General features: G+C 51.8%; 1 protein-coding gene across 1 annotated transcript in view; it reads right to left on the bottom strand.

Moving 5' to 3' along the window:
• Positions 1 to 5520: 5520 nt before the first annotated feature.
• RBM28 (RNA binding motif protein 28) overlaps positions 5521 to 14935 on the bottom strand; it is a 28556-nt gene continuing 19141 nt past the window's right edge. Inside the window, exons 14-19 of the mRNA XM_081927545.1 lie at positions 13331 to 13489; positions 12235 to 12384; positions 11967 to 12041; positions 10456 to 10799; positions 9564 to 9660; positions 5521 to 6076 (exon numbers count right to left, since the gene is read on the bottom strand). Coding sequence (XP_081783671.1) covers positions 5927 to 6076; positions 9564 to 9660; positions 10456 to 10799; positions 11967 to 12041; positions 12235 to 12384; positions 13331 to 13489 — 975 coding nt within the window. The 3' untranslated portion in view covers positions 5521 to 5926. The remainder of the gene's footprint in view (positions 6077 to 9563; positions 9661 to 10455; positions 10800 to 11966; positions 12042 to 12234; positions 12385 to 13330; positions 13490 to 14935) is intronic.

The following is a 14935-nucleotide window of genomic DNA, read 5'->3' as shown; positions in this document are numbered from 1 at the left end:
TAAAGCCATTCAAAAGCAGAAAAGCAGGCATCCATAAACCAAGATGCGAGATGCACTCGATTTCCTGTGTGGGTCCTGGAGGAATGGGAAATGCTCCCAGCACTGGGCACGGATGGTGCTGTGGGTTAAACCACAGAGCCTAGGACTTGCTGATCAGAAGGTCGGAGGTTCGAATCCCCGCGATGGGGTGAGCTCCCGTTGCTCAGTCCTTGTTCCTGTCAACCTAGCAGTTCGAAAGCACGTCAAAGTGCAAGCAGATAAATAGGTACCGCTCCGGCTGTGCGCTGCTCTGGTTCACCAGAAGCGGCTTAGTCCTGCTGGCCACATGACCCAGAACTGGACGCCGGCTCCCTCGGCCCACAGAGCAAGATGAGCGCCACAACCCCAGAGTTGGTCACGACTGGACCTAATGGTCAGGGGTCCCTTTACCTTTACCTTTACCTTTTACTTGGCATGGAAGGAGCCTGTTGTCAAACGAGCCTCGCCAACTTGGGGAACATTCCCTCTGAAAGCCGAAGGTGGGAAAGAGACTTTGCCTTTTGTGTTAAGCGAAGGGCTACCAGGCATGTGGTCCACACATACAGGGCGGGGGGGAGAGAGAATCTGAATCTGTTTCACTAAGGACCACTGGACAGATTCCCTTTCAAGTCTGCGGTTCATAACGGCCCAGAAGTCACAGCTTTACATGATTAAGGACTCGCATCCATAGAATTCATAAGAGTTGTAGAGTTGGAAGGGAACCCCAAAGGTCTTCTAGTCTAACCCCCTGCAATGCAGGGATCTTTTGCCCAACATAGACAAATCCACGATCCTGAGATTAAGAGTCTCCTGCTCTACCCACTGAGCCATCCCAGGAAAGATTGACGTATTAATTCAAGTTCAAGTTTCAAGTTCAAAAGTTTATTGCTCCAGCCAATTCCATGACAAACCTGTATTAGGCGATAGTATTAATAAAATAATAGAGAACATCTATCCATAATATAAAAACCCCTAACATTTTAAAGACTTTGCCAGGTTCCTGAGCATTAAAATAGCTTCCTTTGTGCATCTCCGATAGCTCCCATTCTAATATTCTTTTGCCATTTTAAAATCCAATTTGCCAACAACCATGAGATAAGAGAAACCAACAAACTCAAATCCAGCTTGATTCCAGGTTATACCTATGAATCATCACAACTTAGTGTGATTTAATCTAACTCCTTTTTCCTGATTTTTTTTTTGTTTGCTTGTTTTGCAGCCAGTGCATAGAGGGCCACTGTGTTGTGAAGCTCTTATACCCTCTCTCAAAAGAAACCAAACAGATTCTGCCAGGTGTGCCTGCTTCCTTGTGTGAACAAAGTTTTCAGAAAGCGATCTCTTGGTTCTCTATGTAAGGGGCAGGCTAGTGGGTGATGAGTCATGCCTTCCACCTGAGAAGGTTACGTTTAGCCTGGAGGAGAGGAGACTGAGAGGAGACAGGATAACCATCTTCACATATCTCAAGGGCTGTCTCATGGGAGAGGGAGCAAGCTTCCCTTCTCCTGCTCTGGAGGGTAGGACTCGAACCCGTGGCTTCAAGGCACAAGAAAGGGGTTTCCGACTCAACGCCAGGAAGAGCAGAGGATGGGCGGCCATCTCATAGAATCCTAGAGTTGGAAGAGACCCCAAGGGCCATCGAGTCCAACCCCCTGCCAAGCAGGAAACACCATCAGAGCACTCCTGACATATGGTTGTCAAGCCTCTGCTTAAAGACCTCCAAAGAAGGAGACTCCACCACACTCCTTGGCAGCAAATTCCACTGTCAAACAGCTCTTACTGTCAGGAAGTTCTTCCTAATGTTGAGGTGGAATCTTCTTTCTTGTAGTTTGGATCCATTGCTCCGTGTCCGCTTCTCTGGAGCAGCAGAAAACAATCTTTCTCCCTCCTCTAGGTGACATCCTTTTATATATTTGAACATGGCTATCATATCACCCCTTAACCTCCTCTTCTCCAGGCTAAACATGCCCAGCTCCCTTAGCCGTTCCTCATAAGGCATCGTTTCCAGGCCTTTGACCATTTTGGTTGCCCTCCTCTGGACACGTTCCAGTTTGTCAGTGTCCTTCTTGAACTGTGGTGCCCAGAACTGGACACAGGACTCCAGGTGAGGTCTGACCAGAGCAGAATACAGTGGCACTATTACTTCCCTTGATCTAGATGCTATACTCCTATTGATGCAGCCCAGAATTGCATTGGCTTTTTTAGCTGCCGCGTCACACTGTTGGCTCATGTCGAGTTTGTGGTCAACCAAGACTCCTAGATCCTTTTCACATGTACTGCTCTCAAGCCACAGATCTGTCACAGATGCTTGAGCTGGGTTGGACTGGGTGCCCTCTGGCACAGAGCAACATCTTCAGTTCTGCTAATCATGCCGCTTGACTAGTCCTCCAGATGCTTTGGGACTACAACTCCCATCATCCCTGGCCACTGGTCCTGTTAGCTAGGGATCATGGGAGTTGTAGTCCCAAAACATCTGGAGGGGCGAGTTTGCCTATGCCTGGCCTAGATATAGGGACTGGTTGGGAAAGCTTGTTGTACCCCCCCCCCCAGATATGGGAACCCAAGAACTGGAAGAGACCCCCACCCTGAAAAAAACCCCTATGTTGCTAGGCAGACACCCCACTCTTCTGCACAGATTTTCAAAATCTGACAGGCAGGCAGGAAGCAAGCAAAGCATCGCTGCCCTCAAAAATCTACGTGGCTGCTTTTCAGGCAGAGGGTGATGTGAATTCAAACAGGCCTCTCTTGTAAACCCCAAACCTCCCCCTCGGATCTCCTGGTCAGACTCGCCCAGCCCTGCCAGTACGACAGGCCAACTTGAAAAACCGTAGGGATCCTGCGAACAAGTCAGCACACGGATCCCCATTTGCACAGTGGGACTTTCCACCTCTCCGCGATGGGAGTCCCACGCCCTCCCCAAACCTGCTCCAGGGGGTTGGGGAAAACCCCGGAACAGGTTTTTTTTGGGGGGGGGGAGGGAGAGGAGCGAGAATGTCCATCAGAGCAGCAAACCTCACACTGACCGTAGCGCCACATGGCATTAAACCCAGCTTTCTTAACCTTCAAAAATGCTTTTCCGATGTTTGCAATAGCTTGCAATTGGGTTTCATTCTTAACTGTACGGGTTTTTATTGCTTTGCTGCCCAGGGCTCCTGGGGGAGGGAGGGCAAGACGGAATTTTAATAAATAAGGAAGGAAAATGAGTCAGGAGCCTCGGAAGCCACAGCTGCCTCTGGCAGGGAAGGAAGGCCATTCACATCTCCACTGAGAACTTGGCAGGAAAAAAAGACCGTGGAATGTTAAGAGCGCAAGGAGAGCCCGGTGGATCGGGGCCATGGCCCCTCTGGCCCAACATCCTGTTCTCACAGTGGCCAACCAGATGCCCCAAAGGGAAACTAGTGGCAGGATCCGAGGACAAGAGCAACACTCTCCCCTCGGGGCAAAGAGGCCACTTTCTCTCATCTGTCCTGGCAGAATGTGGTCAAGGATAGAGCAGCACTGCTACCTTGTGGAACTGTAAGGAAACGAACCAGAGGAATATGGAGACCCCACCAATGCCTGGCTTTGGGAAAGGTCGGTATTAGGAGAGGGAGACTGTAGAAGTCATTAGAAGTTGCAATTTCAGCTGAATCTGGGGGAACCACTGGAAGCGTCAGTTGTGTTGGGCAGCTGAGCTATTTCCAAGGGCTTTTGTTTGATTTGCACATTGCAAACAGCTGAAGGACTGTAAATTTTGATAAGAAACCTGATTTGCAATGGGGGGTTGAATAATTTTCGATTGCAACTGCATACAGGACAGCTGTTTATCAGCTCCATCTGGTACGCAGGCTGAGACCCTACCTGCCTGCAGACTGTCTGGCCAGAGTGGTGCATGCTCTGGTTATCTCCTGCTTGGACTACTGCAATGCGCTCTACTTGGGGCTACCTTGGAAGGTGACCCGGAAACTACAACTAATCCAGAATGCGGCAGCTAGACTGGTGACTGGGAGCGGCCGCTGAGACCACATAACACCGGTCTTGAAAGACCTACAATGGCTCCCAGTACATTTCCGAGCACAAGTCAAACTGTTGGTGCTGACCTTGAAAGCCCTAAACGGCCTCGGTCCAGTATACCTGAAGGAGCGTCTCCATCCCCATCGTTCTGCCCGGACACTGAGGTCCAGATCCGGGGGCCTTCTGGCATTTCTCTCCCTGTGAGAAGCCAAGTTACAGGGAATCAGGCAGAGGGACTTCTCGGTAGTGGTGCCCGCCCTGCGGAACACTCTCCCACCAGATGTCAAGGAAATAAACCATTATCTCTTTTTTAAAAGACATCTGAAGGCAGCCCTGTTTAGGGAAGCTTTTAATATTAAATGCTGTATTGTTTTTAACACTCGATTGGGAGCCGCCCAGAGTGGCTGGGGAAACTCAGCCAGATGGGTATAAATAAATTATTATTATTATTATTAGCACCTTGAACTTGGCCGAGTAGCAAATGGGCAACCAGGAGCAAGCACAGGTGTTTTCAGCTGTCAAGGCCTCCCTCCTGGCAGCAATTGTGCTGCAGCATTCTGCACTCCCTGTGGCCTCACGGTCAAACGTATGGGGAGCCCCACACAGAGCGCATTGCAGGACTGGGATTTAAGAAGCTGCATTTCTCAAACCCTTCGAATGTGGTGATTGCTTCTCTGAACCCCACGTACAGAAAGCTTGAGATACACAACAGCCTAAACACCAGCCGGTCCCAGCTGTGCAGGCTGGGAGCTGATGGGAGCTGGAGTCCACAAACATCTGGTTGGAACAGATTTGGGGACGGGCAGTTGCGCTTGCAGCAATATTTCAGTGCGTGCAACCGCTGGAAGGATTTTGGTGCTCCACCACGCCCGGCCTTGGGTTGCTGGGACATCCCAGGAGAAATCGTTAAAGCTGCTGAAGGGTGGATTCGAACTCGTGCACACACGACCTCCAGCCAGCGTGAGAAGGAGCCCGCCAGGGCCAACCAGAAGAAGCTGCTCATTTATATATTCATTGCACCTTTTTTCCTTCTAAGGGGCTCCCAGGTGGTGTGTGTGGTTCTCTTCCTCTCAATGTCATCCCCACTGCAGCCCTGTAAGGTAGGTGAGGCTGAGAGGCAGGGGCAGGGCTCACCCTGCAAAGGTCACACACCTGGGGAGCTTCACGGCCGAGTGGGAGCATTCGAACCCTGGTCTCTACCAGGTCCCTGTAGTCAAACTACTCTGACTACTGCACCACACTGTCTCTCTACTGCTCTCCCCCCCCCCAAAAAAAAGTGGTTGGCTGTTTTACAATAACTGAAAGTGAAACAGTAAAAAAACCCAGCAGGACTTTGGGCTGGGAGGGGAAGGGGGAGAGAGAGAGTTAAGCCAGATGTGCCCCCATGCCCTCCAGCTAGCCAACCTTGCCCAGAGGTGGAGGGTGGTGGGGGCTGGCGACATCTGGAGGGGCAGAGAGCCTCCCCTCAGCCCTGTTCTGGGACTGAGTGAGGTGGTTCCCAGAGACTCTCTCTGTTCCTGGGGGGGAAAGGTAGATTTTTAATAAAACCCTTTTATTAAAAAATGTTTGCGGTGATAACAACACAGGCCTCTCTTGGTCAGAGATGGCAAAAATATATAGGGCAAATTTTCACCCGCTGGTGTGTGTCTCTCTCCCTGATCCTGGGTCCTGCAAGCACGTCCCGAAAAATCTGCCGACTAGCCTTGGCCAGCAAAGGGGGGCACCTTGGGGACCAGACCGCCCTTCTATGCACCCCTGCAAAGAGAGCTCAGGAGGCTCTTGGCTGCTTCCTTGCACAGTCCAGTAGTCCGAGATGGCAGAGATGGGGGTAGAGAGGGTGGACGCTGACCTTGCTTGGGCTCAACCCCAGCCAGCCGTCCCTCTCCCCCCCCCCCCCCGGTCTCCCCCAGGGCCTCCCTCAGCCCTCAAACCATTTGCTCCTCCTGGCTGACGCTGCAGCCTTGTTGCCGCCGCCGCCCAGGATCTTGCGTTTGTACTGCTCCACCAGCTGCTCAAAGCGGGTCTCCGCCTGGCTGCGCTTCCCCCGAGGGTGCTTCTTCCTGGGTGCCTGCGAGGAGAAGGAGGAGGAGAGCTGCGTCAGGAAGGGGGCGCCCCGCGGTTTGGCCAGGGAGGTTGGGGGCAGGGGCACTCGGGCAAAGCCAGGAGGCAGGGGCAAGGGAAGGAGCGAGCCGGTGGAGAGCAGCAAAGGAGGTTTTATCTCTGGCACCCCCTTCCCTGGGGAGGAGAAATTTGTCCAGCATAACTTTCCTGCGTCGCAGCAGGTTGGACTAGATGACCCCAGGGGTCCCTCTCCTCTGCAAAATTCTAGGGTTCTGCAAATGGATCAGAAGACAGGCATATCCACCGGGTTTCCCGAGCTTCTCCGATTTTTGCAGTTTCAGCTCCGGGTTACGGGGATCCACGCGGAAGTTGCCTTGCCTGAGGCAACTTGCCATTGGCTGGCTTTATTTTTCAAGCCTGGGATGGGGAGCATGGGGCCCTCAGTTGGTTTCGGGAAGGTCTGGGGTGATGGTCAAAGCACCCTTCTGCGTGCTGTTTGCAAGGAATAAACGGAGGCAAGCTTCTATCACCTCCTAGAGACCCGTCCATTCACAGAATCGTAGAATTGCAGTCATCTAGTCCAAGGACTGAACCCGCGACCGTGGCATTATCGGCACCAACCACGCTCTAACCAGCTGAGCTAACTGGATTCCATCAGGCATTAAGGGGCTCCTAAAACCCATCACGTGGGACGCGGGTGGCGCTGTGATCTAAACCACTGAGCCTCTTGGGCTTGCCAATCAGGTGGTCAGCGGTTCGGATCCCTGCGACGGGGTGAGCTCCCGTTGCTCGGTCCCTGCTCCTGCCAACCTAGCAGTTTGAAAGCACCTCAAAGTGCAAGTAGATAAATAGGTACCGCTCCGGCGGGAAGGTAAACGGCGTTTCCGTGTGTTGCTCTGGTTTGCCAGAAGCGGCTTAGTCATGCTGGGCACATGACCCGGAAGCTGTACACTGGCTCCCTCGTCCAATAAAGCGAGATGAGCGCAGCAACCCCGGAGTCAGTCACGACTGGACCTAATGGTCAGGGGTCCCTTTACCTTTACCTTAAAATTCACCACACCCTTCTGTTTTATTGTTTAGTGATATCTAACTGGACGTTTTATTCTGTTTTTCCTGGTGCATTTCCTTGTATGTTTGGTTCTAAATGCCTGCGTGTTGATTTCTCTTCTCCTTTAAAATCTCTTGCTGTGCTTTCTGTAAAAACCACCTAGGGATTCTGTGTACTAAACGGTACATAAAATCACAGACTCCTCCTAGAGCTGGAAGGGACCCTAAGGGTCATCCAGCCCCACCCCCTGCAAGGCAGGAATCACAATAAATATCAGACGATGAGAATGGGCTCCAAAAATGCATGCAAAAATGTGTGTTCTATGAAAGAAACGCAGGGGAAATGGCTTCCTTTAGGGGAAGAGCATGTACAAAATACGTGAACGGTTCCAATGCAGTATTTTTGGGTGGGAGGGCTTTTTGTTTTTTTCCTGCAGAAAACCCAGAGAAGAACTGATGGTTGGAGAATGCTGAAGGACCTCGCGATGTGGCCAGGAGCATACAGAGAGCTGGTTTTACTATCCACTAGGTCTTCCAGGTTGGGAAGATTCAGGGCCGAGAAGAGAAAGTCCTTCTTCAAGCAGCACACAGTTGAACCTGTGGAACTCACTGCCACAGGATGGCTTTGACAGAGGAATAGACTTTGGGGGTGCAAATATCCAGAGTGGGGGGGGGGTCAGGTGGGATTGCTATGAGGAATTATGAAATACGGAGCAAGCCATTGCGTCAGCAGTGAAAGCACTGCGTTGACTGGGTTTGATTCATTGACGATAATTTCTGATCGAATCCCACAAGCCCCCGAACCTCTGCCATTTGCTTTCTCTACACCTGACAGGCACGCATAAGCATTCTAAACACAGACCACTTGCCAGGTGCTTCATCAGGCATCCTGGGTCATAAAGATAGAAGGTAGCTTCTTTGATGTACCTTTCTTTAGTTTTGTTAATCTAAGGGCCAGGAAGAGAGTTCACAAGGAGATACTGTCATCCTTCCTCTCTTGTTTACTGCTGTTTGTGACCTCTGGGGTTTCCTAAAGGCATTCCTCCTTCCTCCTTGATTCCTATTTTATTTACTCTGAACTATGTATGCATGCTCAAGTAGGAAACCGTTTCTTTGTAGTTTTAACTTTAACTTTGTCCCATGTGGGGTTTCTTGAAATGCTCAGAGGAAATCTGATTGGTTCTTATGAACACTGTGAACAGTGGTACCTCGGGTTGAGTACTTAATTCGTTCCGGAGGTCCGTTCTTAACCTGAAACTGTTCTTAACCTGAAGCACCACTTTAGCTAATGGGGCCTCCTGCTGCCACCATGCGATTTCTGTTCTCATCCTGAAGCAAAGTTCTTAACCTGAGGTACTATTTCTGGGTTAGCGGAGTCTGTAACCTGAAGCGTCTGTAACACGAGGTACCACTGTATAAAGTTTTTTTGTGAATAAAACTACTTGGGCCAGGGGGTGGAGAGGATTATTATTGGCACCTCCTCCCAGAGTCTTGCTGGTCAAGCCTCGTGTGTATTCTATTAATCAGGGTCTAATCCTTCCTCTGCTTTTGGAAGGCAACAATAGACAAATTCACGGAGGAGGAGGAGGCTACAGGATGGCTCCGCCTCCACAGATAGAGGCAGCCAGGCTTCTGAATCCCAGATACTGGAAACAGCGGGGGGCGGGGCGGGGGGGGCTGCTTTTGTCCTTGCAAGCGGCTTGCAGGATTCCCGTTGGTGCATCCGGTTGTCCTCTGGGAGAACAGGATGCTGGACCGGACGGGCCGCTTGCCTGATCCGTTCATCTAATCTTGGGTTCTTATAATAAAAATAATAATAAATTTTATTTATACCCCACCCTTTCTGGATCAGAAAACTGGGCTCAGGGCGGCTAACAACAAATTTAAAACACTTAATTGATGCAACTAAAAAACAGCATAAAATACAACATAAAATCTGAATAACAATAAATTCAGAATTCAAAAATCAGTTTAAGGGGGAAATCCATCCAATAAACATTGGATGATCACCAGGGCTAGCTGGCTAAGTTAGTCCTACTTGGGCCAGCGAGGAGACCAGGGGAGAATTAGCTGTGGGATCCCAGAGCGGGTGATCTTCATAAAAAGGGGAGAGGGAGGGAAGGAAGGGGAATAAAAGATCAGGCTAAGGTCAAATTGAAAGCCAGGCAGAATAGCTCTGTCTTACAGGCCCTGCGGAAGGAAGTTAAATCCTGCAGGGCCCTGGTCTCCTGGGACAGAGCATTTCACCAGGTCGGAGCCACCACTGAGAAGGCCCTGATCCTAGTGGAGGAGAGTCTGACTTCCTTAGGGACCTCTAAACTATGGTTATTCAGGGACCTTAAGGTCCTCTGCGGGGCAGACCAGGAGAGGCGGTTCTGTAAATCTTGACAAACCCTTGGCTGTTGGCATGAAAGAGCCCCCCCCCAATGTCCCCAAAACCGACTGACCTGCTTGGGCCCCTGGCTGATCTTCTCCTGCCTACGCGTTGGGCCGGAGGGGGCCATCTTCTTCGCGGGGGGCTTCACTCTCCCCTTGTCCCGCTTCCTGCCAAGAGAGAGAGAGAGACGCAGCTCAGCAGATGGAGGGAGAGGCCGGGCCACGGTTGCTCTCCCTGATCCGGGGGAGACCCAGGACCCCAGAAGGAGCTCCTGACCCCCCCCCCGGGACCACCTTCCCAACTCCCCCTCCAGCTCCCTCTCCCTGCCCTTCAATGCACACCACACCCCCAGGGAGACAGGCTCTGTGTAGCCCCCTGACCAGACCCTGCCCTGTGGCGATCCTGGAGCACAGGAGCCAAATGCGGCCCCCGAGAGACCCTCTCCCTCCAGTGCCCTCGCCTCCAGTGCAACACGTCCCCCATCTGGGACGGCGCTTCTTCCTTGCTAGGAAGGAAAGGGCTGTGTGTTGTGTTGCTGCAAAAACCGCCACTTTCCGAGTGGCCGGAATGCCCCCCACCCCCGTGCCAGAACTGCCCCCAGTGCTCTGTCCACTTCTCCACCTTGCCCCCACCCCCCCACGGGGACATGCCCCCCCCCGAAAGGATGCAGATCATGGAACATGGCCCCTTCTCTGTAACGGCTTCCCCACCCCAAGGGCTGTGCTCCGTTAGTGGGAAAATTTCTGGAAAGGGGGGGGGGAGCAGAGCAGGTGAAGGGCAGGCGGGGGGAGGGGGCGGAAGAGAAGGGCAAAGACGGAAGGGAAACCGAGGCAGGGGGCAGGCAGGAGGGGAGACTGGTCCTGAGGCCTTGACACAGAGACACAAGGGGATGTTTATGAGTGGCAGCGGCAGCACCCTGCTTCCCCCCCCCCATAGGCTCATATACTCCCCGCCCCCCTTACCTGATCTTGGGGCCCCGTTTGGAGGGCAGAGGCAGAACTTTGCGCCGCTTCCTGCCGTCCGGCAGCTCCACCTGTTCTATTTCCGCCCGTGTCTGGAAACCCGCCCAGGATACGGCCCCCTCCGCCGGCCGGGGGGCTTCCGGACGCTGCTGCTTGGCTGCTGGGGAGACCCTGGGCTTCTTCTCGGGGGGCTCTGTCAGGTCCTCGTGCCCCTGAGAAGCCCCCTCCGCTTCTTTGGCCTTGGGGGGCTGCTTCTTCCGCCTTCTGGGCGGCTTTTCGGAGGTGCTGGCATTGGGCTGCTTGCCGGCCGCCTCCTCGGGGGGCTGCTTCTGCCTCAGCTTTTGCTGCACAGGAGAAAAGGGGGCAGGGAAGGTTTGTCCCACTGCAGGACCCCAAGGGCGCTCAGCGAGGGAGGCCACCCACTTCTCTTTCAAATATCATATATTCCCCTCTCCCCCTGAGCACCCATTATTTTTATTGATTATAGTTTGGTAATTCTTTATTGTAACTGTTAAGTGTAAACTGTTTAATTATTATGTGCTGGTACTGTTTAGGGACGCGGGTGGCGCTGTGGGTTAAACCACAGAGCCTAGGACTTGCCGATCAGGTCGGCGGTTCAAATCCCTGCGACGGGGTGAGCTCCCGTTGCTCGGTCCCTGCTCCTGCCAACCTAGCAGTTCAAAAGCACATAAAGTGCAAGTAGATAAATAGGTACCACTCCGGTGGGAAGGTAAACGGCGTTTCCGTGCACTGCTCTGGTTCGCCAGAAGTGGCTTAGTCATGCTATACGCTGGCTCCCTCGGCCAATAAAGTGAGATGAGCGCCACAACCCCAGAGTCGTCTGCGACTGGACCTAATGGTCAGGGGTCCCTTTACCTTTACTGTTTACTATTACAATGGATGCTCGGGTTGCGAACGTGATCCGTGCGGGATGCACATTCGCAACCCACGTCTGTGCATGTGCGGGTTGTGATTTAGCACTTCTGCGCATGCGCGACCGCCGAAACCTGGAAGTAACCCGTTCCAGTACTTCTGGATTTTGGCAGTCCGTAACCAGAAAAAAAAACAATCTGAAGCAACTATAACCCGAGGTATGACTGTGCAGTATATTATAATGGGTTATTGAATATTGCGAGCTCCATTGCGGGGATTCGAACCGCCGACCTTCCGATCGGCAAGGCCAAGAGGCCCAGTGGTTTGGACCACAGCGCTACCCGTGTCGCAGAGCTGGACACCCCCAGAGCTGCAAAGGCCCCTTCCCAGGGCTGAGTCCCCACCGGTTCCTCTCCCTGGTGTAGGATTCCCCCTCCCCTCGGCAGCCATTCGCAGCAATGGCGCCTCCTTCTAAGAAGGTCGGAGGAGCATCTGACTGCGATTGCTTCATTGCTGGGGGTTGGATGAGATGAGCCTGGGAGTCCCCTCTCCAACTCTGCGGGGTTCTAGGGTACCTCCTGCTCCTCAGCCAGATGGGTGGAGTACAAATAAATTATGATTATGATTATTATTCCTACCAAGCTGCGCTGGGCTCGCTGCTCCTTCAGCTTCAGCTTCCGGCGGTCCTCCAGGGAGAATTCCACGATGGGACGCTGTGGGGAGAAAGGGCAACCTGAGAAGACCAGGAGAGCTGGGCCACCTGTTCTCAGGGGGGCCACCAGGTGCCCCCAAGGGAAACTAGCACCGCGCTCCAGAAACTGATATTCTATAGCCCTCTCCTCTGTGAATCTGCCCCACCTCTTCCCAGTGCCCCATCTGGAAGGAATGGGGAGGGGGGGACCTTACCTTCTGGTCCCCAAAGACCTGGGGGTTGTTGTTGAGGTGTCGCAGGGCAGCCAGGGCCTGCTCGTGCTCCTGGAACTCCACAAAGGCATAGCCCAGCGACTGGCCCTTCCCCTTCCCAGCGGGCGCTTTCAGGTCCCGCATCACACGGCACTGGAGAGGGAGAGAGAGAGAGAGAATCGCAGAGCTGGAAGGGAACCAAGGGTCATCTAGTCCAACCCGGATGGATAAAAATCAATGGGTTAAAAAAATATATCAGTTTTTTTTTTAATTTAAGTTGGATTTTCAAAATAAAATGCTTTTGGAGGAAAACCCTTTCTAAAGGTAGTTTTCCATTTAAGTTACATTATAGTCCAAAGGCTGTTCATCAGGAAATAAGGATTTGTTTTAAGTTTTTCATGTGGGCTAAAACTCAAGTCTGTTTTCTTTTCTTTTCTTAAAAAAATGTTTAACCACATCAGTTAACAAACATGGCTAAATATGCTATAATGCTATTGTTAATAACAATTGTTTAAACTGTTATTAAGGAAATGTCTATTTTTCTCCTTCCAATAAAGTACAGCAGAATGTTGTCCAGATATAAAAGGTTGACTTATTAAACCTCACAATAATTTCATAATTATCTGTCTGTGTATTTCTTAATAGTACAACCAAACCAGTGGTTTTTGATATAACTGTAATAACTACCCTGAACATTTATTATTCCAAAAATGAAACGTTCATCTGGTTGTAAATATTAAGATTATACCAGCAAGAATGAGTCTTTCTGTTAAAAAATTATTTAAATCGAGTCTTACGGACTAGTGATTTAAATCAGGTCTTACTGACTAGTGATTTAAGTCGAGATTTAAATCAATTTGCTTTAAATCAAGTCCACCCTGAGTCCAAGGCAGGAATCTCAGCTCAAGCGTCCGTGACGAGGATGAAGCCAGAAGGTCAACAGGTGGTTCTTGGCAGGAGATCTGAGTGACAGGAGCCGTTTTGTCATTTCATCCCCAGCTTTTCCTCCAGGGTGGCGATGCTGGTCCCCTCCCACCCCTCCCCGCTTAATCCCTGCCACCCCCCTGCGGAGTGGGGCTGCACTGAGAGGCAGGCTCACCTCCTTGAGCCGGAGGCCGGGGCTTCCCTTGGCCGCCTGCAGCATCAGCTTTCGGAGCCGGACGTCGTCAACGCCTTTGGGCAGGTTGTGGACGCAGAGCCTGGTCCGAGACACGAAGATGTTCTGGTCCTTCAGCTTGTGACGCTTCAGCTCCTCAAACTGGGGGAGGGAAAAGGAGGGGTCAGCACAGCCTTGCGAGGTGGAGCAGGCAGGCAGGCAGGCAGGATGGCCAGGGGGGCAAGGGGAGAAAGCCAGCCCACCACTCTGCTTGGAAGACTCTCCCGCGTTCGTTGTGTTAGGCAGCTGAGCTATTTCACAGGCTTTTGTTTGATTTGCTCATTGCAAACAGCTGAAGGTCTGTAAATTTTGATAAGAAACCTGGGGGGTTGAATGAATTTTGATTGCAACTGCATACAGGGCAGCTTTCCACCAGCTCCATCTGGGACGCAGGCTGAGAACCTCCCTGCCTGCAGAGTGGTGCATGCTCTGGTTACCTCCCGCTTGGACTACTGCCATGCGCTCTACGTGGGGCTACCCTGGAAGGTGACCTGGAAACTACAACTAATCTAGAATGCGGCAGCCAGACTGGTGACAGGGGCGGCCGCTGAAACCATATAACATCGGTCTTCAAAGACCTACATTGGTTCCCAGGATGTTTCCAGGCACAATTCAAAGTGTTGGTGCTGACCTTGAAAGCCCTAAATGGCATCAGCCCAGTATACCTGAAGGAGCATCTCCACCCCCATTGTTCTGCCCAGACACTGAGGTCCAGCGCAGAGGGCCTTCTGGCAGTTCCCTCCTTGCAAGAAGTGAGGTTACAGGGAAGCAGGCACAGGGCCTTCTTGGTAATGGCACCCGCCCTGGAAATAGACAACTACCAGACTTTTAGAAGACATCTGAAGGCAGCCCTGTTTGGAGAAGTTTTTAATGTTTGAGGTTTTAGTGTGTTTTTAATATTCTGTTGGGGGCTGCCCAGAGTGGCTGGGGAAACCCAGCCAGATGGGCAGGGTATAAACAATAAATTATTATTCTTCTTTCACAGAATCACAGAACTGCCAGATGGGAAGGGATCCCTGACGATCATCTATTCTGACCCCCTGCGATGCAGGAATCGCAGATCTCTCAAGCAGCACCTCGTCCCGCACCCCAACTCTGAGCTCAGCTGCAGGAGTTCCTGCGCCGGTTACTTCACAACAGGATTCCTGCAATGTGCTCTATGTGGGACTTCCTTCGCGCTTGAGCCAGAAGCTGCAGTGCCTGCAGGATGCTGCCGCCAATTGCTGACGGAGGCCTTGCCGATTTTCTACTGGGCCAAGTTACTGTTAGTGTGTAAAGCCCTCAATGACCCGGGACCACGAGATCGCCTTGCCCCATAGACAATCTCTGGACCACTTCTTGGAGTGTGGCAGCATCTACACTTTGGAACTCCCTGCCAATTGATATCAGGCACCCAACACTTTTCAGCACCCGCTCAAAACATTTGTGTTTAGACAAGCCCACCCAGATGTTTAGAAAGTGTGCAGGGGTTTTGATTTGTTTTAGTCTGTTATCTAGTGGCTGTAACTTTCTGTATGTTGTAAACTTTTCTAGACTTCTATTGTTTCG

The sequence above is a fragment of the Podarcis melisellensis genome (genome assembly GCF_964234715.1).
Source record: "Podarcis melisellensis genome assembly, chromosome: 10".
In the NCBI taxonomy this organism is placed as follows: domain Eukaryota; kingdom Metazoa; phylum Chordata; class Lepidosauria; order Squamata; family Lacertidae; genus Podarcis; species Podarcis melisellensis.
This window is presented reverse-complemented; position numbering and strand designations above follow the sequence as displayed.